Consider the following 27,268-nt stretch of genomic DNA (forward strand, 5'->3'; position numbering starts at 1 on the left):
CACTTTTTGCGCTCTTTCTGCCCGCAAAGTTCGACCTTCTGACCAATGTCTTGAGTTAAGCAAACACAGGCTACTTCAGACCGCCGGTTAGACAGATTTATGGCTGGTAGCAAACTGAGGTCAATTTGCTTAATTATAAACAAAGATCGTCGATCCTTCGTGTTTCACAGATGTAAAAATTATGGAAGAGTACATCGATAATAACAATTTATAGTATAGCTTTTTTTTTAATTATTAATTATTAATATAATATATATTTATATTATATACAACAGTACAAGTGTGGGTGTGTAGTGCGCAGGACCGTTATTCAACAAAAATGTTAATGCCGCGTAATCATTATGTATATATGCAGTATGTAAGTAAAATAATACAAAATTTGAATATTATGTACGCAATCAATAGATCTGCGTATAAAACTATAAATAATATAATAATAAAACTAATAAAACTAATTAACTAACATAACTAATAACTTATATAACAAATTACAAAAAAGTGTATCTGTTTGTCCTTCCTTCGCATGGTAACTAAGCAACCAATAAACTTGATTTTTGGAATAGGGTTAGTAACAAAGAGTGACATAGGCTACTTTTTATCCCCGGAAACACAAAGTTCCCAAGGGATCTACTTCTTCTTCTTCTTCTTCTCTCTGGGCAGTTTCCGCACGTAAGCGCTTCGCTTGTTGTACGTGAAATCCCACGGGATTTGTAAAATAATCTAATAAACACGGAGAAGCACGCGGGCAACAGCCAGTTGTTTATCAATAGCCTTTTGTGAATAGCCTTTCAATGCAGGAGGTAGGATCAAACAACCAACATGAGTTGACGATACAAAATAACATTTTTAGATAACATTTAAGTTATCGATTGATGGATTTATTATAATTTATAGGGCATGGTCATCATCATAAACTCATTGCCGACCAACTACAGGGCACAGGTCTCCTCTAAAAAATTAGACGTACTGGGAATCGAAATCGAAGCCTTACCCACTAGGCTTTCACCGATTTGGTACATAGAGTACCTAAACAGTGAACGTAAAACACACACGATTCCATCTAGACCCAACGTCAATATCTCAAATAAATAATCAACAAATATCTTGTGTTATAGGTACTAAGATAACAGATGAATATTTTTATGAATGACAAACATAAATACTTGTCTTGTTGACACTGAAAATCATTCATGTTCATTACACAAACAGTTTCCAGTGTTCCAGTGGGAATCGAACCCACAGCCTTGGACTCAGAAAGCAGGGTCACTGCCCACTGTGCCAATCGGCCATCAACAAAATAACAAAGTAATTAAAACTTATGCCATTTCCATCATCCCTAACTCAAACGCCTGTGCTCATGAAACATTCATGACGCATTGCTGTTTAATTGCTAATCAAAATTGAACAGGCCCTGCCTAAAGCCAGCTATCCGTCGTCGTCGTCCTGGACATCCATCTCAAACACTAAGGCCTTGCTACACGTTATAATGTTTTTTGTGGGATATATAAAACACTACTCTTCAAAAGATAATTTTAACATTTTTGATATAATAACTTTCGCTGCATTTCATCCTTTAAAATATTGTAAGTATGGTTCTTCGGCGGTGATAGGATTTCGGCTAAACATTCGAGGGGCGCGTTCGAATCCCAGCACGTCTTATTTTTGTAAGTTATGCGCGTTCTTAGCAATTTCAATATTACTTGAAGGGTGAAGGAAAACATCGTGAGGTCAAACCTGCATGACAGAGAATTCTCCATAATGTTCTCAAAGCCGCGGTAGAGCTCACCAATCCGCTGGGCCAGCGTGGTGGATTACGGCCTAGATCGTTCTAATTGTGGGAGGGAGACCCCTTGCCTTGTAGTGAGCTAGTAATGGTTTGATTTCCTAAATGTTCTAATTGTAAACTTTGACTATTAAAGTATTAGTGAGATTGTTTTTTTTTTTTGTAAAAATATGTATATAACAAAACATCTTTTGTCCATCTGAATTCAAACTCAACCTCAACTCAAGAATCTTTTCTTTAATAATGCGTTGGTTTTAAAAAATCTAGGCACTACTGAAGCTTGCTGCGCCAGATATGAGTTCAGATGAAGATATCTCTTTCGAGGACGAGCCTATGATGGAGTTTGATATACTGCACGCCTTGACTGGGGCCTTGAATATAACATATACATTTGATGGTAAGTTTGTTTTACTGACAGCATTCGTTCATTTTGTCCTACAGTTATGTGAGGTTTGTATACTTAGCCAATCAATAATTCTCGAATGATGAAAAAAGGAAACGTGAACTTGTGATTAGAGAAAATGCATGAAGATGACGAAATGTCTTCTCGAAGATATGAACGATTCTTAATCTAGTTTTAATATGCATCTTCTAGGCATCCACATTCCACCTTAGACTGCATCATCACTGACCACAAAGTGATGCCAAACTCTAGTGAATACAAAGATATGGGTCCCTGCTCGCTCTGGAACCATTTTATTTCGACCTGATAGCCTACGCTTTTTATAAATTTAAAATGCTTGTAAATTTTTTTTCTGAACTGACAGGATTCTCAGGCCACGATTGCCAGTGTCGCAGGTTCAAATCCTGTCTGTTCAGGTAAAAAAAAAAAAAATTATATGCATATTAGATTTATAAAAATTGATAATTCACCCAAGTGTGAATACACTAATAAAATAACGCTTTATTGGTTATCTCATAACTATTGCTTAGGTACCTACCAACAATCTGCAAGTGCTATACCCGTATCCGTTGTGTTGTCCAGCCCCCCTATTTTGTAACTGTTGTCATAGAAAGTTAAGATGAGTGTGTCAAAAATATGATGAAGACCAGCTAATTACAAATTGTTGGAAAATTGCTGGACTTGTGAATACTGTAAAACAATATTTAGAAAACAATATTTAGAAAACAATTTAAAATTTGTTTATGGTATGGTGATGACATTTGAAGTAGTTGCTTTACTATTGTATTTGTATTATGTATATATAAAATGTACTTGTGTATATTATCCCTACTTCCATACTTACTTACTTACTTAAGATTATAAATGTCAATGTAAGTTTGTTTGTTACGCTTTCACGCAAAAACTACTAAACCGATCCTCATGAAACTTTGTACACATATTTTTGAAAGTGTTAGTAAGTAATATAGGATACTTTTCATCCCGATATTAAGCTCGGTTCCTTTGGGAGAAGTCCGACAAATTATAACCGATTTAAATAATTATTGTTGTACTGTAGAGGTTATAATATGCGTTTAATTTTGCCCAAACTGTGGTTGGAGATAGAGAACAGAAAATCTCAGCGGACAGCAGCAAACCCTTAAGGCTTAGCGATACTGAGTATACCGATAGTTTTTATATACGTTATGCATATTTATTTAAATTATGTATATCTGTATTTATAAATTTTGGTATGTAAGTATATATTAGAAAACTCTTGGCACTATACCGTTCTCTTGCTGTAAGTCCTGACTACAAAGGTAGCTCGTAAGAGATTGCTTGCAGCCGCCTTTGCATGTTTCTTCTTACTGTTTCTTTTCCTTCGTGTTATGCGTGCAATGAATTCTTTCTTCTTCTTCTTCTTAATTTTTCTGTCTATCATTTTCTACTCGGGCATTCAATTCGCTTGCATATACTAAGCTTGTTTTATGTAAATAAACTTTATAGAGAATATAAAACAAAATAAATATATCCAAACAACTTGCATATTCCAAAATTATGTCTAAAGTGTACTTAATTTTTCTGTAAATTTCGTTTAGGTGCCTATTAGTTAAAGAAAACATTGCCACCTGAGAGTTACGTGTTAAATACGCACAAAAATAAAACGTTTCGAGATAAGTTGATTGATGTGAAGTTGATTCGCAAATATAACGTGTTAATCAATCACTCTGATTGATCAGTTCTCTAACTAGGCACCTTGTCGCCTTTAAGAAAGTCAACAGGTAAATTAAATTGGCTTTGACATCTTAATTAGCCCAGTCAATATAGGAACTAAATTCGCAGTAGAGACTGGGAAACACAAATATCTACCTTACCTACCTTGTAACAGTAGGCTTGTTATTTATTTTTACAAGCTTTTTATTAGCTTCACCTGTATGTTTGTTTGTATGTTTGGTTGATGACTTTGGACTTGATATTGACCCTCATCAAACGGTTAGATTTCGTTCAAACATTGTAGATATTATATCGAGGATTCATAAAAATACACTAAGGATTATTCCATTTTCAATTTGCAAATCAAGACATTATCTTTAGCCGATTTCTCTAATTTTAACAAACTCGATGATGAATGGGTTACCGATTAATTTTGCTTAATAAAAATAATAGTTTAAGAAAAACTAAAAATCACTCTTTTATATATAAAGGAAATTAAAAGTTAGAAATTAGTTTTTTTTTTTCCAAGCGTTTTTTTTCAGTTTTTATGAACATATATAACCCCGTATTGAACCGAGAACACCACAGAAGAACTCAACAAATTACGTCAAATAATAATATGACGATGATTGAATTGAACATTGCAATTCATGAATACCAGTTACGATATTTAATTAGTTTATTCTAGATACTGAATCGTTATGGAAGTTTATAACGTCAGAGGTGCCGCTGTTCTTCTGGGACGATGATGACGACACTATCACCAGCACTGTCAAGTCCAAGAACACCAAGAAGCAGACCACTAAGGAAACTGCATTTGTCAGGGTTTGTAATAATATTAATAATAAAAGTCTTCTCGCGAAAAGCTTCGACCAACATCTCAAGAAGCTTTCGCTTGGTTGTTGGATCAAGGGTCGGATACAGAAGGCAGTAGTCCTTGAAACGGCGCGTATTGTGAGGAGGTTTCTCACTCTGGAGCCCTGACCATCGGTTGCTTGGGCATTCAAAAGCCCCGCAAGCGGAGGGTGGAAGTTTTTTTTTTTATAAATTTTTAATAGTGTTTTTTAATTTATTCTTAAGCATTGTTAATAATTTAAAAAAAAAAGAATAATAATAAATGATAGGATAAAAAAAATAAATTAATAATAATAATAATAATAAAGTATCTAAATACGTGGACCTTGCTCACTAGATTACCGCCACGTGGGCTGTTGAGTCGACCGTTATTGATCCGATCGTCGTTTCAGTCAGTGGTCTCCTCGCGAAAAGCTTCGATCAACATTTTATGAAGCTTTCGCTTGATTGTTGGATCAAGGGTCGGATACAGTAGGCAGTAGACCTTGAAACGGCGCGTATTGTGAGGAGGGTCCTCACTCTGGAGCCCTGACCGCCGGTTGCTTGGGCAGTCACAAGCTGCGCAAGCGGAGTGTTTTTATTTTTCTTTTATAATTTCACTGTTGAATATTTAAAAAAAAAGCATATAAATAAATGTTAGACTATATTATAATATTAATACTTTTATTTCAAGTAACCAAGACTCATTTGTTAGTGTTACATACTTATAAACTATGTTGGATGGTAAACTTATTTTAATGTATTTATTTAATATACTCGTAAGTAAGTCATTGGTTAACCATTCCATTCGAAATAGCGCGGCAATGACTCACATAGTTAGTCAGTACATATTAGTCCAATCAGTCAGTCAGTAATCTATACTAATAATAAAACTGTAACTGGAATCTTAAAAAATATATTTTTATATAAAGTAAAGTTAATATAAGTATAGATATATACTCGTTTATACAACCAATTGCGTACTTCACATCTTATATTGGTGAATATGTAATAAATGTATGTAATGGTGCAATTTAAAATCTACTGTCCCTGATTTAGATTAAAACCTGTATAACAGGCGACAGTGCTCTCCTTAAATTATTGACTCGATTATTGAGTGTAAAATTGTGCTCGTGTGAGCTTGCGGCGCGTTGGTACTTGTACTCACTTTTATATTTGCTTATATAGGTTAATTATATTTATATATTTGTTTTCATTTGTGGGGGCGTGTGGGTGTTAGAGTTTTACATGTTATTTCGATCCTAATTATTAAGTAATTTCGATTTGTAAATACAACAGACTTTTAATAAAGTTTTATTAATTCAACTATTCGATGATCCAGCGCGGTACCAGGACGACAATTTTTCTCGAAGACACGAAGAATCTCCCCAATTACGCTCTCCCGGGGATCTCGCCAGGACATGAGATGAATATGTTGGTGACGATGGCCAGGGATCTGCCGTTGAAGAAACCACTTCCTGAACCTGGTTTGTGTTATCATTCCCTTTTTTAATTTGACCTGAGGCTTGTGTGTTGTCAGCCTCATGTGCCTTTAATTACAATGACAACCACGCCCTTTAGACGGGAACACCCAGCAATGCTTCTTAGCGGCAGTAATAAGCATGGAAGTAGTACTTCCCTGGACGAACTCTGTCTGTAAATGGTGACACTAGATATCATGCAGCCAAGACCATTCAAGATAAGACTGTACAACTAAGAAGTAAATTAATAGTCCCTACTAATATTATAAATACGAATGTAAGTTTGTTTGTTACGCTTTCACGCAAAAACTACTGAACCGATCATCATGGAACTTTGGAAACATATTCTTGGAGGTAATAGAAGTAATATAGGATACTTTTTTAATCGGAAAATTATGCTCAGTTCCCTTGGGTGAGGTGATGAAAAAGTTTGACGATTTAACACAAGGAATATATAAAAAATGATAGAAAGTTAATCTTTAGCATATAAATCAATTAACAATGCGATTTCGATTCGTCCTATAACGATTACTATTTTTTGTAAGTGATAGGAGGAACTGAGACTGGTCAGACAGTTCTTTTCAGATATTGTTTATGTGAATAGTTCTTTTTTTTTTATAAGAATACACAACTTAAAAATTTCAGTACAACTACACCTAAATTTAATGTCCACGTTTCTCAAAAAACAAAAACAAACGCAGACGAAGTCGCGGGGAACAGCTAGTAGTATAATAACAATAATTCGATTCGCAGTTTAACTAGTTATTGTGAATGGCGCGCTAATGGTTATGGAAATCGAAAATTATGATCAGAGAGCTCTGATATTATGCTTGTAAGTAAACAGTTATACAAGTATAATAAGTTTGTTATATTAGATAGAAGTGGGCGCTACTTTGCGGCATTTGGAAAGCAAATCTTAGCAAGCAAGCATTTTAAACTCAACGTCTCCTGAGGATGCTCTTGTGTAATAGCGAAATATGCGTAGAGCGTAGGCACAATGCCTACTGTTTAGTGCGGAGTAAAAAGATTGAAGTAATTATAAATTAAAGCGTACAGATTCTCCTGCTTTTCGCAAAACAAAAACACGTGCATATACACACACACACACACACACACACACACACACACACACACACACACACACACACACACACACACACACACACTTTATATGTTTATGTTTGTGGGTTGTGTCTATTATTATTTACTTATATTTTAAGTAGGTCAAAAATTTCCGTTTGGATCTATAGGAAGTTTACGGCACTCGTGAACTCGTCATACTTCTGTTGGCTTCATAGTGTACTCTTCACCTTGTAACCTATTAATAAGGAGTTCTTATTAATAGGTTACAATTAAAAATGATTCGTTTTTCTTTTTGATCAATAAAGATTTTTATTTTATATTTTACAATGTTTTGTGTACAAGATGATGGTGTTTCCAGAAGTGGAAATGTGGAAGACGTATCGATGGGTGGATTGGGCTCGAAAGCACGGATTGTACGAAGCATTCGACTGTCCGCGTACAAGATTCCTGAAAGTGAACGGCCTTATGAAACTCTCCTACGCTCCACACTTATTAGATGTTCAAAGTACTGAATCGGTAACTATATTTTCTGGACTCCTGGTATATGATTTGCACGTTTACAAACTGGTGTCAAGTACCTATACGCTATGACGTCAAAATAAAATATACTTAATCTAATTATTTTTAGTGTCACAATATCTATATCTATGCCACTGTTTTTTATTTTACAAATGTTTCGCCAAGTGTCGTCTGTAGAAGTGTGGACGAATTTGGTCTTTAAAGTTATCTTATAAGTTTAATTTTATACTAAAATTACTGTGTTTTGAAACTCGAAACGTCACGTTTGCTAGCGGTTAATGCTTACTTATACTAAGAATATTGAACTGCCATTTTCATCTTCTATTATTCAAAATTGAGAACTATGATTTTTTTTGAACATGGAATCCCTGGTATAGATCTTTCACTCGTTCTTTCTAATTATTAATATAATAATTAGAAAGAACGAGTGCTGTTTATGACAAAGGGTAAATAAGTCAAATTGAAATTGAAATTTCTTTTTCTTGCCATCTCACAGTAAAAAAAGTATAAAACTATTCCGCCAATAGTGTTACCAGTAGAAGCGTGGACAGATTTGTCCTTTAACCTTAAGTAATAAGTTGCATTCTACACTGAAATTACAGTAATTTCAATTAGAAACGATACGTTTGCGAGCGTTTAATGCTTACTTGCAATAAGAATACCGAACTGGCTTTGTTATCTTCTATTATTAAAAGATGAGGACCATGGTTTTTTTTCGAATATGGAGTTCCTGGTGTCGATCGTTCACCAGGATAGTTATGTTTGTAAATACGTATAGTTTATATTTTGTTGCAGCTTTTTCTCGCTATGTCATCCACCGGGACTTGTTTTCCGAGAATTGTTATTGTATATGTTACCTTTCGTTCTTTTTTCAACTATCTGTGCTCCGTTGCATTGTAAGAGACTTGGGAAAACACTTTTATAACAAATGAGTCTAGGACCAAATATTTGAACCTAGAATCTCTCACTCATAGCGTAAGCTTTCTACTAAAGCAATGAGTACTGTTAAGACCATGTTGAGGCTAAACCTAATTATAAAAAACAATTGCAGATCACATTTAAATTTCGAGAAGAGCAAGACAAAACTAATCCTCCAACAAAGAAAGGAATGAAAGACCTACCACCCACCAACAATTCGTCCACCGCACAGCAAGCGAAGGAAGAAAGGCGGGAATGGGTACAATTTAGTGCGGTTGGTACTAACTAAAGTTTTAGGTAGTGAACTTAGTTAAAATAGGGTTCATCTTAACTGCCTAGTTGGTATAGCTCCCCTATAAATAAACCATTATCTAGCTACAAAGGATTCGGTCTTTAGAAAAGTTGACGGAAAATTTGGGAATCAATTCTTAGCTTGATGTTTTTTTAATTTTTATGTGTGATTGTGCTACCAAAGGACTTGATTTTTTTAACCATTACTTTGCCTAATAAAGTAAACTATCACGAAGCCACAAAGGATATAATTTATTTTCAAAAAAAAAATGCAATAATGTAACCCAAAGTAGCAACATTTTGCCTATAAAATTCATTACTTGGCGTGCGTTGAGCAAGCGACTGATAATACATAAAAATTATGTACTGCGTGATTAAAGTATTCAAGTACTCATTATTACCTACAAAAAGTCTGGGTCTTTAACCCCGGGAATATATCTAACTATCATAGTTAAATCGCACATGCGCTCACCCGTATCTATGGTTACAGGTGCATTTGCTATATACTTCAGTCTTGTATTCAGACTCAAAACGGTGCGAATATACTTCCTGTGTAATATCGTTGTATAATATTATTACTTTCAGTTACAAGAATCAATTAAAAACGTTACCAACCTATTCTACCCATCGATGCATCAATACGCATCGTTAGCAAGCAATCCGCCATCAAGAATAATGAAAGTACCAATCAGTAAAAATATAGACACACATGCACCAAACTCAGCTCCTTTATACCTTCAAATCGACGGACCGGGTGAGAATATTCTAAGAATTTCTCTGAACGTGCTTCAAACAAGAGTACTTATTAATTGCGGTGTGCCAATATTTGATGACATAGAACCAGCTTATTTAATATTGGAGGTTTTCGAATGGTTTGCCGACTGCACTCTGCCAATGGCCAAAGCTTATATAGAGACGCGGGAATACAATAGTCTGGAAATTGAATTACCTCCTGGACGCCATTTCTGCAGGTTAGTATCCTGAAAATTGCGACACTTAAACTTTTGCGTATTCTAAATTTAAAATGATTTTTAAGATCCCCGAAGTGGAGTTCTTTTACCGAGACTTAACTGGGTTACAAATGTCATGATCATCACCAATATCATTATCGGGTGCCATCTTCTTTAAATTAAAGTTTGGCGGTCAACAATCTAAAAGCCTTCCTGTTAAATGCCGGTTTCTTTAAATCTAGCTAAAAAGGTCGGGTCATAAAAATATATAATAAATATGTTTAAACACTTTGTTAAAATTTAGGCAAAGGTTAAGCCTACATTACTTTTGCTTCGGTACTAATAAAAGCTTAATAACTTAAGTCCACCAAGTGTTTCCGTACTTTTCACCTCCATTAAATGAAATGGTATTATCTACGATTTAAATCCATGCAAAATTATCAGGATCTGGGTGCACTCCCGCATGAATTGGCACGCCATGTTTCTATCCGACTCGTCGTTATTACTCGGGACGCGTGATGTAATTCAATGTTCTGCAGTCAAAGAGTGCCCCTGGGCATCCCGCTTCCTTTCAAACGTCGGCACTGCGTTCTCTAATTGGATACGAATGAATAAATCCACTTTCAATATGGCGGCAAGTGAAAAGGATTTTTTCAAGTAAGTTAACAAATCACCATCTTCTTTAACTATCCTTACTAATATTATAAATGCGAAAGTATTGTTGTTTGTTGGTTTGTTCTTCATTCACATCCTGTTTTAGCATAGAGTTAGTTAAAAAGACGGAGAACAAGAGAAGAGAACGAAGGCTACTATTTAACCCCCAAAGCAAAACCAACAGGTAGGTCGACTGTATACATAGAGAATAACTGTGCGTACATAGAGAATACTTAAAAGGTAAAGATGATAATAATAAAACAAAACAAAAATATCTATTAGAAAACGTTATTTTTAAGACATACAAAAAAAAACAAATAAATAATATAAAACATAGATACATATTATGCATACCTAACCTACAATAACTCGAATGAATAATTTTAATAAAATAATTAAAATTACTGTTGAAATAGCTAGGCTAGTTTATTTTGCGTACTTTCATAGTGTTATGTCCTATGGAATCTTGTTATGGGGTAAAGCAGCTGATATCGAAACTATATTTATATTGCAGAAAAGAGCTGTACGGTCAATATATAAACTTAAATCACGCGAATCCCTCCGTGAGAAGTTTAAAGAAATAGGCATACTTACTGTAGCTTCACAATATATTTATAACAATATAGTATTTGTAAGACAACATATTAGTCTTTATACACAAAAAGTGGACATAAACAGTCGACTTACAAGAAATGGTCATAAATTAGTGTCATCTGCATATCGTCTGCGTAAGGTACAGGGATCATTTGTGGGATTGAGTATACGCTTTTATAATATGATTCCTAAGGTGATTTTGGACCTGCCAATGCACAAGTTTAAAGAATTTGTTAAAACACATTTATTAGAGCGAGGTTACTATACAATTGATGAATTTTTTAATGACAAGGTTGCTTGGAAGCTTCCGGCTCCGCTTTCAGCTCTCACAAGATAGAAAAATGAATGTTAAAATACAAAATGTAAATTGTTGATGTTGGAAAAGAGCAACTGCTGAGTTTCTTGCCGGCTTCTTCTCGGTAGAATCTGCCTTCCGAACCGGTGGTAGAATCACTACAAACAGACAGACTTGACGTTTCAAAAGTGCTTATATTAGGCCTACTTGAAATAAATGAATTTTGAATTTTGAATTTTGAATTTGAAAACAATAAGTAAAAAAGAATGACTGTACTATATTAATGGTTAAAATCTCTCCAGTTAGCAATCGCTTCTCCAGTTTAAGCCCCCATAAGCGAGAAACTTGCACCTCACGGTTATTCCTGAACTTTTTTTTTTTTTTTTAATATATAGACAAGTGCTTGACTGCAATCATACCTGATGGTAAATGATGATGCAGCCTAAGATGAAGCGCGCTTGCCTAGAAGATGCCTATTCACTCTTGATTTGAAGGTACTACACATATTGGCAGCGATAAACGAGTAATTGAAGCGCATCGATAATAAATTTAACTATTTTATTTCAGATCATACCAACCAGATTTGGAATGGGATGCCCTACTAGTGGGCTACAGGAAATGCTTACTCCACTGGATGTTCAGACAAGCGCTACAATCTCTGCTGACAAAACGACTCCTGCCTGACGACTTCCGTGCCGTATGCACAGTTCTAAGACAACATTTCTGCGATCCAGATTTCGGTATGCCACCTAAACCGAAGCCTCCTAAATCCTTCAGAACCATCGCAGATATGGATACATGTGATTGTGTTATGCCTGAAGTTGAGGAGACAGAGGCTATGGAAGAAGTAATAATGGAAGAACAGGTAATTATTACAGTTACGGCTTTGCTGGTATAAATTATAAATTAACTATACATCTTTTATTTACAAGTAAGTCCTTGAGTGTTATCTTGGTTCAATCTAAGATTAATATCTCCAGATTAAAGACTGAATCCATTTGGAATTAAGTTCAGGGAAGAATCGGAAAATCATAGTACTATTAATCTGCCATCTGAAATTTTTGAATTAGATTGATTAGTTTATTTCAATCGAAATATTCAATTTAATTAATATGATGGTAGCAGACTAACCTATTAGGGTATAGGGTTTAATAAAAACCATACCCTCAATTCAAAAATCAAAAAGTAGCCCCTTTACTTGGTTCATCCCTCTGTCAAACGTTAGACGTTTACTTCTAGACAGGTATTTTGTAAGTATTTTCTTACTTTAATAGAAATTGCGTCCAGCATGGTTAGAGATGCTTGATGAACGAACTGACCGCACAGCTGGATATATAAAAGGACAATATGAAAATTGAACCAAGTAATTCCGCATACCAGAGTATGCCTCCTTTTTTATGTCGTTGCATTTCCAAAATATAAGTCTGACAACCATAAAACCAATATAAAACAGTGATATCCTAGAGGCTTTGGGCTCTTTCTTGGGGGCCTTTCATGAACATAACCCTGGCATGCATATCTATGTTTTACGAATGTCAATGATGAACCATAAAAAATTTGACACAGGTTTTTGAGGAAAACCCCATAATAGATCCACAAAAAATGAAGAAGCTGCTATACTCCCCAGAACCACCTTCAACTTCCCAGGTCTGTGATCTGGCTTCCGAAGATCTTCCTTGTGGTATATTAAAAAGGGAACGGGAGTTGTTGATCAGGAAACATGAAGCAGCTACCTGTGTTCAAGCTTTTTGGCGAGGCATTTGGGCTAGAAAATGCTTGACTAGTCACGTGCTAATAACGTCAGATATCTTGAAAATGGTAAGATCACAAATAAATAAACAGTAAGAGTCTGTCTATTAGTTAACTTAATATTATTTATGAGAGATGGTTTTCTTTTATTTGTTGATTTGTCCTTTCTTCGAGCCCTATCTAAGCAATCAATCAACTCGATTTTTGGCTTAGAGTTAGTTGAAAGGACGGAGTGTAATAGACATTTATCCCAGGAAAACCAACGGTTGCCACAGAATTTGAAAAAAAACCTTAAAATAAATTGAAATAAACGTGGACGAAAAGATAGTTTCGAAATCATTGCTTCTTGATTAGCTGGTATTATAAAAGCATGCGTTGTTAAAAATAATGTGGTCGAACCTCTTGATATTTTACCATCCTCTGAAAAGGAGTTTTGGTGAGAAGATTGTAAGAAAGTCTTTTGTTGGTCAATGTTTTTCACACATCACTTACCAAGTGCTAACTTTGAGTAGAATACAAATAATAAATCTTACATTAGACTTTGGTCAATGTATCATCCGTATGTAAGGTTCAGTTCGGCAACTGTTGCTGCATTATATAACTATAACTTTTTATAGATTATGGATCACGCCTTCGGTAATTTAGAAGCGCTATCAGCTTTGATGAATGAATTCTTCCTATTATATCCTGGAGCAAAATACGCATACTCAGTGGCATCTGGCCTTTCTGGAGTAATAGGACTTCGCCAATATAGTGGAACATCGCCCGCAACATCCAAATGTAAATGATAATCAGTGTTCTTTTTCATTTTCTATATTATTCTATGATTATTAGTAATATGCTCTTAAATATCATCTTTACACAAAAACGAGCACTTTTCTTTAAAATATAGGTGTTTTGGTATTTAATTTTAACACTGACTGACTGACGGAACTTTGATTTTTATTCCAGGAATTTAATACCAGGTGGTGAGTTTATATCTTTATTATTATTATAGAAAACTTTACTTTAGACTTTCTCAATAATCTACTGCAGCATCTTCATAAAGTAGAAATACTTATCTTATATCTTGCCTTGTGATCGCCACTTTAGCCTGGGTGGGATCTTTAAAGTGTACTTTGAAACTGCTCAGTCAAAGTTACAAAACCGATTGTTGTCTCACTTTAACTGTTTCTTTAGCCTGAGGTAAAGCTACTTTAAAGGTTCTATGGCTTAGTCGCGCAGTTAGGAACATCGTGCATTTCTTGGGCCACTCAGGATATAGTACTACTGCTGCCCTGTAATTACCATATTTATGCATCACTTATGCATCAGCGCAGTAAACCTTTAATAATCTTTAATAGAGTTTCTACTGCCATTTGGAGGCCTACGTTTTACCCTAATATGCGTAATAATGTTTAAAGGTAAATGGATCCCGTACTTTCAAGGAGTGTTCACCTGTCATGCGCCGGTCAAAGTGCATCTAGATGTACAAAGCTCTCTACCGTACAGCACTTTTTCTGTTTATAATAATGATACAGGAAAGCAGATGCCGCAAGTTTATAACGCTCATATTACTTTTCACTTCGAGCCAAACGATCATGGGTGAGTTATTAAAGTTATCAACATCACCAGTATTTATTTTATGTTATCTAGATTATTAAAGAAAGCTTCTTTATAAAGGGCTGGTTGGAAAGGTAAGAACACCATCCATGAAAGCATCTAGCACTAATATTTGACTAAGATAAATTATTTAATAAATATTCACAATTCAAAACTTGAAATTACGTGTGTGTATGATCCTATGAATGTGTGTGTGAGAATTATTGTTTAATTATTGTCGAACAATATAATGTAGTAGGATTCGGAGCACAAATCCTACTACATTATATATCTGTGACCCCATTTGACCTTGAATGTAGCTGTTATAGTCGCCAATGCGGATTGCAATGAAAACTTTGAAAAGATATTTCTCTAAAATGATTGATCAACGAGAAAAGTTGTGAAACAAAGATTTTTCATTACTATGAGACTGACTGGTCGGTCTAGCCACGCAAATTTCTATTTCTTTTAGTTGCTAGTTCGTTAAGCTAGTGGGTAGAAGAGATTCGATTATCATAGTAGATAATCTTTTACAGCTACACAATAATGGGCCACGGTACTTTGAATGAAGCACCAAGTGCTTACACGGAAGTTCAGTGGCAACTGACAGTGCTCTCGTCCACCGCTGACGTGTTCCACATCTGCGACAGTGATATGATAGAGTCGTGCAGGGAACTACCATTGCCCCAGTCCAGTAAAATGCATATAGATGAGATCTTCATACCGAACAGGAGGAATATACTTGGTGGAATGCAGATATCGGTACAGAGGGAAGAGTATATCAGCTTCAGAGCAGCTGCAACCTTGCCTGAGGTGATCTATTATACTTTAATTCTGTACTGTGGTTCCCGCTGTAAATCAGCACTGCATTCTTTATGCTTGGTTGGAGGTGTGCTTAGTTGGAATCTTTAACTAAACAATGCACTTGACAAACCTTATCCAGGCGCTTCTGTTATTTTTATGCTCAATTGGTGAAAGCGCCAGAATGACACCTAATTGTCCACCGAAATGAAATGCTGGAATACGAACCGTTAATAATTTTATTTTTAATTCTTTAAGACATTCTGTGGTCCTTGAATGTTCTCACAATTCCTCTTTCCATTTTTAATACGGGGTATCGCTGTTTTATGCTAAGCTGCTATAGAAATCAACGCTATGTAGAGTAGCTAGATAATCATCTCATGTTATCTCTTAGGGCTAAATCATAACTTAGTAGTGAAATATCTTATTCTTCTGTTCCTGGACAGTTTACGCACTTGGTTGGTCTGAAACCGTCCATTGTCGTGAAATATATTGCTCATGTAAAAAAATTGTTTTTCTTTTCAGTTGGAAATGGAAGCTATACTGAGTACTACCTTATCTGAGGGTGGCTTCCAAGAACTGGGAAGGTGTTCTGGCACCGGAGTATTGCAATGGCCTTACATCAAACTCGAGTCAGCCCACATGCCATATAGTTTGAGGAGGGCCAAGACGCGCTCTGCCACTTCACACGCAAACTTAACTTCGGTATAAAAAGCAATTGACCACTATACAAATTCTATTGATTATTTTTATGTTGAATGTAGGAATAATCTTATAAACAATGAGCACTAAGACTAGCGCGAAACGTAATAATCCATGAAAATCTAACAAAAATTTTTAATTTATTCATTCTTCAATCACTGCACCACAAACTTCTTCCAAAGTATTATAGCAATTGTGCATAGTGAAATCAATATCTCCTGAGCAAATAGCACCCTTATACGATTTTTTCATTATCATTCCGGATTGTAACGGATGAGACGTCAGCCAGTGCACCGACCACAGATTACAGACATGGTGGCTTGGCTTGACAAATTATCAAAGTCAAAACAATTGTTGTCGTACCTCATCGCCATGCCAAAAATGCCGCCATTTTGGTACAACAAGCTAGCCAAAGCCCGCCATTTCTTTGATAAGTTATTAAAATATTTTGTTGTGACAATATTGTTTTTATTTTCGTATCCACTACAGTCAGTCTGTCAAGAAGGTATCAAAAGATGACAAAAAGCAATGTCTTATAATTGTAGTTTAAATTTTAAATGATTTAATCACATCTTTTATAATCCCAAGTATAAACTATAATTATTTGTTCATCAGCCATGTCCGTATTGGAGAACTCTCACGCATGCAGGTTTCCTCACGATGTTCAACCTTCCTTCACCGTTTAAAGTAAGTGATATTTAAACTGCTTTAATTGAAAACGCACACATCCGAAAAGTCAGTGGTGTTTGCCAGGGCTCGAACATAGTCTTTACGAAGAACGACGAATTTCGGAGTTAGTTGTTTTTAAATTATATTTTTAGTCACAAATGGTCTTTTTGCAACATTTTCACTAATTTCATACATTTTAGATTTAACTATAATGCATATCCTGGCTAAAAAATAATCATTTTCTAACATTTCTACAGGCTCCTCGGGAATCTGTATTTTCGAGTGCTAGATCACTGAAGACTCCGAGAGGGCCAAAGGCGAGCACAAAATCCAAATCAATGACCAAGGTTACCTTTATGGAATATATGCAAAATGTAAATTGTTGATGTTGGAAAAGAGCAACTGCTGAGTTTCTTGCCGGCTTCTTCTCGGTAGAATCTGCCTTCCGAACCTGTGGTAGAATCACTACAAACAGACAGACTTGACGTTTCAAAAGTGCTTATATTAGGCCTACTTGAAATAAATGAATTTTGAATTTTGAATTTTTTTGAATATATTGCTTGGAACCGACCATTTTTTTCTGCTATTTTTTAACCTAACGTTATTTTTCAGATTAAGGACGTAAAGCCTTTGGAGCCAAAGCAATACACAATCAAGTATGATCTATTCACAATATTTGAAGACTTTAGTGTTTCTTTGTTGGAGAATTTTCATAATGACTTGACTAATTTCAATTTGTTTCAGTAATTTACCAATAATTTGTTTGTTTTTTATTTAGATCAAAAGTTTACATGTTTGCTCTTTACAAATTTGGGACAGTCTTCGCTTTGTTTTGATTTGCTCTTATTTGGGTTGGCGGACTTTGACGATTATTTTCACATATTAGTGATAGTTCCCAGAACCGATGAAAAACGTGTTTTTAGAAGTTCTGGAAATTCAAATTACTTAGCTCGGGACTGTAAATTTCTAAAAATTATTTGATACAACCATTTTTGGCCAAACTTGATAATTAAATCCAGGACACTTAATATAAGTTTTAACCTGTGAATTCAAGAGTGACAGCACGTAACGGATGGCCGTTAACGCTTGCGCAGTGGATCAGGGTGAATGAAGTACGTAACATGTATGGGAGCGAGGTAGTGGAAGTGACACCGAAGAAACCACAGACAAAGGATAAGGTAATTGGCAATAATGTGGTTATGAAACGCATCACTTTCTATTGGTCTTACTGTTTTGTATATAAAATAGTAACCTAGGTTATAATTCGTTATTTAAATTCAACGCGCGTAATAACGATGCAAATTTCTGTAATTTAAAAAAAGCGGGAAAAGAGAAAAATTAAATCCTCGTTGTGTTAATTAGAATAATGTCGCCTTTTTTAAAAATATGTTTATAAATAATTTAATGTCGTAAGTTGTCTTTCGAGGAAAATAACAAAACAGACAGCTGCCCAATTCCAAAATACCTAATCAATTGTTCTTGGTACTTTTATCTACTTCAAACTTTTATTATCAAGTCGGTCTAATAGACACAAATATAATTAGTTTATTATAATTTAGGATAAAAACAAAACAGAAGAACTCTACCAGCCTCAACCGGGTGATGCATACGTGGAACTGGAATGTTCCCTGGCTGTCGGAGGAGGATCTCAAGCAAAACGTGACGATGAGAGGGAACTACAATTTGCTGCCGAAAGGAAGTCTTGGGATGTATTTGAACCGGGAAGAAATTTAAGAGGCGCCCAGATTAGGTAAAAAGTTCCGGAGAAGAACTCTCCAGTTTATAATAAATCCAATCCAAAATCAGTCGTTTTAAATCTATACTTTTAACAAAACTGTAACGGGTCGAATCTGTACATTGCGGATTTTTTATTTTTTTGTAGGGCACTCTTTAGCCGATTCGAAACCCAAAAATGTATTTTTTTTCACTCGTGTCTGTCTGTCTGTATCTGGGCCGTGCATCAAGATGAAACATCTGAATGAACTTTGCACGACATACTATTACCTATAATAGGATACTTTTTATCCCGAAAATCAGCTCAGTTCTTTTGGGAGAGGGGATGAAAGTGTTCGATCATTTATCACCATAACTCTGTCAAATATTAACTGATTTAAATAATTATGTTTTATAGGTTATACTATCAGTTTAGTTTTGCTCTAATTTTGTGTAGATCTAATGAACATGATTGAATAAAAAGGACATAACTCCTCAGCGGACAGCAAACCACTCACTTAAGACTTGACGAATACATTGCCAAATTTATGAGGACTTCGGTACTAGGACTAAATAAAAATGTTAGTAGGTAATTTCAAAGGTCCATCCATTTACTGATTTGGGTCAAATTTGCTTACCTACTGCTATTGACAAATATTTAGTGGTGCCGTTAAGCCAATAATGTTATTGCAGTCATTTGTTATAGAGATTTCCAGTGGACGGTTAGGTCCAGGGGACGGGCATTCGCGATTGGCAATGTTTATGTGATTGACGGTGTCAAATAGTAGGCGACTAAGGAAAGCTCCAAGAGCATATATTATTCGCCCCATTTGTTATGAAATGTTGAAATACTATCTGTACTTAATATCATAGGTTTGTGTATTTGGCAAAAAAAGAGGTTTGATATCTGATTTATTGAGGTTGATGTAGACTATGAAGCAGTACGCTGCGTACCGTAGTTTACGCGAGCGAAGCCGCAGGGAACATCTAGTATTAAATATAAGTCTGTATCGAAATTAATTCTCAATCTGATTTTGGTTTTGAACTTATTTTAAAAGACATAAATACCTCCCGTTTAGCTATAAATAAAACGTAAATGTAAGTTAGTTAAATTTGATTTATTATTTACATTTTTACGAAGGGTAAGTTCAAAATGAACAAAACAGGTCAGAGTTCTCAGTGCTTACGCCGCGATAGTATTAAATAACTTATAATATATAAACGGATCTTTTGCAGAAAAGAATTTCGAGCTGAATTCCTTGAAGCCTTGACGCCTCCACCCTCTGAAAGCTCACAAACTGTCGCAGAGGTTACTCTAATGAAATTCTTTATTTACTTGTTAGAGACAATCTATTTAATTTGAGTTGATAGCAAAACTTTTTTAGTTCTATTAAAAATTGATGCCCTCAGTATTTTGTTCTACAAAAGAACCACAGATAATTACAGAGTTAATTTTTAAATTATTTATGACGTGCTGTAGATGTGGTAGGCGACAACTTTACGACAACAACTAGGTGGTGCCCGTGATTTCGTCTTCGTTCTACACGATGCAAACTATTGATATGCAAAATGTCACTAATATAAGTTAAGCACTCAAGCCAACTGCTATAAATAACAAATGCTATTTTTTCATGTACCCCATGTTTATTCTATGTCCATTTCCAGGATGCAAGCAACATATGTGCTAAATTTCATTAAAATCAGTTCAACTGTTAAGCCAAACATAGGTGACAAAGAAACAGACACTACACGAAACTCAACATTGTAATAGTTTGTTTACTTATTACGTGTAGCCTATTCACTCTTCACTGGTCTGAAGTTAATGTTAATGGCAAAAAAACAGAGAATCCAAAGTTTATTGATCTATAATGTTGTAGGTATATCGCTTAAAGAACTGATAAAAGGAAAAATTTAAGGAACGTCCATCCACTGGGCTATCACTGCTTGGATAGGACTTCGGCTACACTTTCCGAGGGCCGAGTTCGAATCTCAGCGAACACCTCTAACTTTTCTAAATTATGTGCGTTTTAAGTTATTATAATATAACTTCAACGGTGAAAGAAAACATCGCGAGGAAACCTGCATGCCTGAGAGTTCTCCATAATGTTCTCGAAGGCGTGTGAAATCCATCAATCCGCACTGGGCCAGCGTGGTGGACTACGACCTAATCCCTTCTCAATGCGAGATGTGACAATATGAGACCCGTGCTCTATTTTAGCCGGCAAAGGGTTGATGCGATGATGTGCGACCTGTCACAATAATTAGTTTACTATGATATTGTACTATTATATACTACTATTAAACTTAAATCTTTCTTCGTAGGAAATATACGAAGAGCTAGAGGGAGAAGGAAAAAGTAAGTTTTTAAACGGTATATATAAATATGAAACTAAACAAACGATATTAATAATGCAAATTGAAACTACCGCTTCTTTAAGATTGATAGTAAGCTAAATTTCTTCATTGATTTTACATGAAACTCGAGAGACTATCTTTCGTCTTGTATTACTGGTGTATCTTAGTTCTTTATTTATTACAAGGTATTCAGATTATCTGCTCACAATGTAAAACGTATATATGGGAGAGATAGAAATAGAATTTGGAGTGTTAACTAGAACGCCATTAGACTTTACGTACACAGGGTGTACGGTTAGAAGGTATAAGAAATTTACAGTAAATACCATAAATAATTTCAAAGTATTTTCTTTGTTCTATGATCCCAGAAGATGTATCATACCCTGCTCAGCAAGGCCCTACTCCAGTGACCGAAAGTGGTAGTAAGTAATTGTTCTAGCATCTTTATAACGGTTTAAAATAACATTGATTGATTGCGTAACTGCTACGTTTATCTTGAAATTAGCGCGATGAACACGGGATATTGGGTTAAATTTAAAAGCCACAATCGGGTCGAGCCAATAAGTTTTGGTTAGTAGACTTTTATACCCAAGTCTTAAACTCAACTGACCTTGAACTTAACATGACTCTAGTGCTCCGGGGGGCACATTTATTAAAACCAAATTATAACTTTACTTACAAATTAGTTATCGATAATGTAAAAATAAACTTTTACCTAATAGACTTCAATACTTTCGCCTCTCAATTCAATAGAGAACCCTATAATGGAACCTAAATATGTACCCAGCACTGGCATTAATTAGGCTGCAAAGCCTTCAGATGATAAAGACAAAATCAGTCGTGTTTTTGCGTGATCCATGTACAAATTAATAAACACAAAAAACGAAGCAAAAAGTACTTAGATGTACATCTTGCTTTACGGGGTTAGCGGATCCCTTTATTTAAGTATAATATACGGCTTGAATGGTTTAAAAACAATTTAGATAGAGAAGGGCGAACGGCAAAGCTAAACTCTGTAGATCCAACGCATGCGCACTTGTCAAACGTAATGTATAACTTGTATAATGCACCAAAAGTAAAGATTTATTTATTTACAAAACTCAATTATACAACTTATAATATTGGTTTGCATAATGAGATTAAAAAAACCAATAAAACCTACCGTTTGTTTTTTGTTTTAGCGTTCGAACTGTCAACGGAAAGTGAAGTGGAATCGACGTATCTTACGATGCCTGAACAGTTGAAAGACAAATTTGAACCGCTGTACTTCGTCCCACTGTGTACTAAAGAAATTGAAAGCATAAGGTAGAATGAACAAGAAAGCAATACAAAAAAAATTTTTAGTAATAGATTATGCAAATTAGCTTTATTAATAAACTATGCCACAGATCAAAATTTATACCTTAAGTGTCACCTCGACGCTTTCACTTCTTTAACATAAAGGGCCAGGAGAATCTTTGCGAATTTGAAATAATTTTACGTAGTGCAAATAAATATTTACGACTAAAAAAACATTTTAAGACGCAATGCTGAAATTGTTGCATGTCTAATGGAGAGTTGTTCGTCGCCACGCCCGAGTACAACGTTGCAACTGTGTATCAACTTACCTTACTGGCCTCCGTAGTAAGGGTCATTCTTTGCCCCGCACTTACCGCATTGCTCTGTCTGGCTTCTTCGTATCTCTGTTTGACTATCCTTACTCTGTTCTTATACCAAGGATCAGAATCATCACCATAATTATCATCGTGTCAAGCAATTGGCGTCCAATGCTTGACATAGGTATATTGCAAGAAGTTCAAATACCACGGTCCTGCGGCTCCCTGTGACTCGCTTGATGTCATTCGTCCACCTCGTTGAGGTGTCTACCAACGCTGCGTTGAACAGGCGAGGTTCTAGCACCTTGTGATCCATCGTCTATGTTATGTTCGTCAGGGTCTATCGGCCCTGCCCATTGCCACTTTAGCTTTGCGACTCGTTGAGCTATATCATTAACACAATCACGTAGAGAAAAACGCATAAAAATGTAACTAACTCTTTACAGAGTCACTCTAACACCGGGCATGTTACAAGCAGCTGTTAGTACCCGTAACACCAACATTGAGGCGGCATTGCAGCGAATGAGTGAATTACAGACGTACAACGAAGCCTATGTTCTAGGGCGACAGAAATATAGGTGTCAGCTGCTGGAGAAACTGTTTGTTGGTATGTTTAGAATTATACTCAAGCCTTCTTATTAATTAACGTGGTGTAATGTAGAAATAGTCAAGCAGTGTTTGTCACGCTCTGATATTTAGTAGCAGAGTTAAGAGAAGAGGAAGTACTTCCGCAATTCTTGTATCTGCCGCAAAGCAATGTTGCAATCTGTTCCAGTCTGAAAACGTGTGTCGTACGAGGCGACTAAGGGAATATAACTGAGCAAGAGCAAAAGCGTCCTCTCAGCTATGTTCAAATACCACGATCCAGCGGCTTCCATCGACTCGCTTGATGTCATTCGTCCACCTCATTGAGGTCTCTACCAACGCTGCGTTAACCCGTGCGATGAAGAGCAAAAAAGTCCTCTCTGCTATGTACTACTATCATTATCTGCGATCAACAACCCGTCTCCACAGCATGGTATTCTGGGCAAACCCTTCCGTTAGCAGAGGCCTTTAGTCCAGCAGTGGACTGTTATAGTAAAGTGGAATGGTAGTGATCTATTATGGTATATAATCTACTCCTGCAATTATTTTTTATTTAATAGGTGCATATAAAGTGATATACTTGTTTTTTTAGCAGCCAACTTGTCACGTTCTTCCACTTTCAAGTTATCTAGATCGATCTCGTAGATGAGATTAAGTGAGCGATAGGAGTCTTTATAGTATAAGTATCTTGCCTTTGTATCAACTATACAGGTTCAAATCAGTCAATATTGCACTCTTCGAAACCATAGAGATGAGGTAGTGCTCAATTCTGGGTATTTGAACTTAAACATGCTATTTTTATGACTGTAAAGTACCAGGAGCGCATAAAGTGGTAACGATTATTTAACAACCAACTTGTCACGTTCGTCCTCTTTCAAGTTACGTCCAGTCATTGACTAGGCAACACACTATCCCCAGTACTAGTTCTTTAAACCATTTTATAAAAATATATTATTAGATATGTCTTAAATCAAACTTAAAGAGGAAATTATAGCTCCCTTCTAAATCACACATTTTTTTGTAAAATCCAAGTCTAGTGTAGACATTTCGCTATCATTTCTTTTTTATCATTCTTCGTTAAAAGTTAAATACTTTAGAAAATCTGACCCTCCAACGTCTAAACCTCTTTTACTGATAAGGACTTAGAGACATAATATATGAAAAAAGGAATCATGAAGTAAAGAAGTAGAAACCTACACGTAAAATATGCCAAAAATAATTCAATTGGCTCAGTTTTAAAAACAGTTAACAGTAACAGTTTTTAGAAAACTAGGGATACGAAACGTCGATCTCGGCAATTTTTTTTTTGGTAAAATCGGTCTGAGCTACTTCTGTTAGGGACACGCACTGTACGGGCTCAGCGCGACGGCGATAATTTTTTAAATACTTATTCATCAAATTTTTCCTAGCTATTATACATCGTCTTAAAAACATATGCAACAGTTTGATCAAACAGTATCCAAACTAAACTCCAAAGTTGTTAATTGAAAACTGCAAAGTACTAGGAGCACATGAAGTGGGTACAGTTGGTTTGTTAGCAGCCAACTTGTCACGTTCTTCCACTTTCAAGTTGACTCAAGCGGGGTTGTTAGTGCCAGCTCCGATTGAGTACTATAGACAATTTTAATACTTACAAGTTCCCCGACTTTGTTTGAAGTATGTTCTTAGTGAGATAAACGATACAAAGCTTGAACGCTTAGCTTTGCTTTTGAATATATAACAGGAACTCAGTCTTTCGTTAATTGAACTTCCTATGCGGCTTTAAAAAAGGAATATATTTAAAAAAACGCAACATGTTTTTTTTTACTAGCGTCCCGCCTTGTATACCTACGGGTATAAGGAAAAAGATCGAAGTGACTGCTTTTAATAATAGATTGTCTTTATAAGCAATGTTTTCAACTGCCTTTTTTGTGTAACAATACGAACAAATTTCGTTTGGTGGTTGCAAAATATTTTATTATAACTTAAAAAAATATATTAATCCTTTATTCTTTTAATAAAGGAATCATTAAAAGCATTTTTCCTTAGTTATGTACTTTTTATTGATTTTATATCTGTCCTATGCAGATTCGCAATGGAAACTAGAATTAAATCAAGCATTGGAAGAAAGGGATGATGCTATTGCTCGTGAGGTTCTACAGCGTAGTTTATCCGCTACGAAGAAAAAAATGGAGGCGAAAAAGAAGTAGAAATGTGACCCTGAAATAGCATTTGATTGGACATGATTATATTATTATGACATTAGATATTCGTTCGCCGCTATGGAGTTTAGCTCGGGCGTCGGCCATATTGACTTTACTGTCCATTACATCACACTGATTAATATGGCTGTACGGTGATATACCTTTGCCTGCTCCCCATGGGAAAGAATAGGCAAGGGTGCTCCAACCTACACGTCATCAATGCTTTCAAGCGATAATTAAAAAAAAGAAATACAAATGGAACGGCTATTTAGTTAATTGTTAAGCGCAAGATTGATTTTAAGTTTTATCTTTAATTGTACTTTATTTCTCGTATACTATTGTGTAAGGAGTTGCGACACTTATAAATTAAAATAATTAAATTTTTTTTTGCTGTTTCTTTAAAAACGAGTTTGAGAAAATGTTTAGTCATATTAAATTTAATACCCGTTTTTATGTAAATGTATGTATTTAATGTCGATAGACATAGCTTTGACTAGTTCATTAGCCTTTACTAATCAACGCTTATTTTGTCTTCAAAGAGCCAGAATGAGTACCTTGCTTGGAATATTTGTCTAGTGTCACTTGGGCATAAGAACGTTATTCATCCCACTGCAGGGCACGGGTCTCCCACTATAAGAACGGTTTAGGTCGCAATCCACCACGCTGACCCAGTGGGTTGGTGGACTTTACTCGCCTTTGAAATCATTATGGACAACTCTCAGGCATGCTGGTCTCCTCAAGATGTCATGCTTCACCGTTGATATTTCTTGCTTATGATGGGAGACGAACTCGGACCCCGAAATTGAAGTCCGACCCAATGGACCCAATGGATGAAGAGTCGAAATCTTTTTTTTTTTTTATACTTGAAGTAATCCTTATGGAACGCAACGTGGAAGCACGTAGGTTTTACCTATCTACTTTAAATTAATGAAAGCTCCCATATTCATTATTCAGATCAACATAGTAGTTGTCCCGTTATTAACTTGTTACCAGTCGCATCAAAGGCTCGACTTGGCTGCCCATCAACATTGGATGGATCAATATAAATGCAAATGAGCTAATAAATTACGCACGATATACTCGTAACATATTCTCCAGTACGAGTTATGAAAAACTTAAGGATATTCATTGTAAGAGTTAAAAAAGCCTACCCTTAAGCATTTATAACTCATAATCGAGATTTTCTTACTTTTATATCATCTGCATACCCTGTGTATACCCTCTATGCACGCCACTGGCCATGTCTAACATCAAACTGCGAGGTACCGAAAGAATCTGCACCGTTACGTTATTGAAATACCATCGCCACGTACGAAGCGTTTAGCTTTTTCCTTTCTGATCCGCACCGCCTGGAATGTGCTCCCATCTTCCGTCTTCCCCGCTACCTATTATCTGGGTACCTTCAAATCAAAAGAGAATAGGCATCTTCTAGGCAAGCGCGCCCCATCGTAGGCTGCATCATCACCATCAGGTGTGATTGTGGTGAATCACTTGTCTAAACATAAAATATATAATATATTAAAAGATCACTTTTAGTGATAAGGCCGCCTTTGCACCCTAAGTACTATTACTGTTTTCCTTGTATTTTTCCTATTGGGTTGTGTTGCAATAAAGTTTCTCTATTCTATTTCTATTCTATATATATATATATATATATATATAGAATAGAAATAGAATAGAGAAACTTTATTGCAATATATATATATATATATATATATATATATATATATATAGAACGGGCGCACCAAGTTACTGGAGGAGGCGCCACTGACGCGCGAACTCCGTACCCTCAATGTGATAGCCGAGAAGACAGATTTATTTATTTTGTTGCACTCTGA

The 27,268-nt window shown here is 35.6% G+C and overlaps 1 protein-coding gene across 1 annotated transcript in view; it reads left to right on the top strand.

Moving 5' to 3' along the window:
* LOC120629488 (androglobin-like) overlaps positions 1–25,709 on the top strand; it is a 40,783-nt gene extending 15,074 nt beyond the window's left edge. The window contains 23 exon segments of the mRNA XM_039898429.1: positions 2,051–2,180; positions 4,567–4,703; positions 6,055–6,199; positions 7,635–7,792; positions 8,847–8,987; positions 9,590–9,975; positions 10,399–10,611; positions 12,065–12,362; positions 13,064–13,315; positions 13,864–14,026; positions 14,650–14,830; positions 15,364–15,640; positions 16,154–16,333; positions 17,257–17,346; positions 17,612–17,655; positions 18,054–18,177; positions 18,544–18,749; positions 19,949–20,021; positions 21,035–21,068; positions 21,436–21,489; positions 22,249–22,372; positions 23,109–23,269; positions 25,315–25,709. Of these exon segments, the coding sequence (XP_039754363.1) occupies positions 2,051–2,180; positions 4,567–4,703; positions 6,055–6,199; positions 7,635–7,792; positions 8,847–8,987; positions 9,590–9,975; positions 10,399–10,611; positions 12,065–12,362; positions 13,064–13,315; positions 13,864–14,026; positions 14,650–14,830; positions 15,364–15,640; positions 16,154–16,333; positions 17,257–17,346; positions 17,612–17,655; positions 18,054–18,177; positions 18,544–18,749; positions 19,949–20,021; positions 21,035–21,068; positions 21,436–21,489; positions 22,249–22,372; positions 23,109–23,269; positions 25,315–25,436 (3,693 nt within the window). The 3' untranslated portion in view covers positions 25,437–25,709.
* Positions 25,710–27,268: the final 1,559 nt, after the last annotated feature.

The sequence above is a fragment of the Pararge aegeria genome, chromosome 14 (genome assembly GCF_905163445.1).
Source record: "Pararge aegeria chromosome 14, ilParAegt1.1, whole genome shotgun sequence".
NCBI lineage: Eukaryota > Metazoa > Arthropoda > Insecta > Lepidoptera > Nymphalidae > Pararge > Pararge aegeria.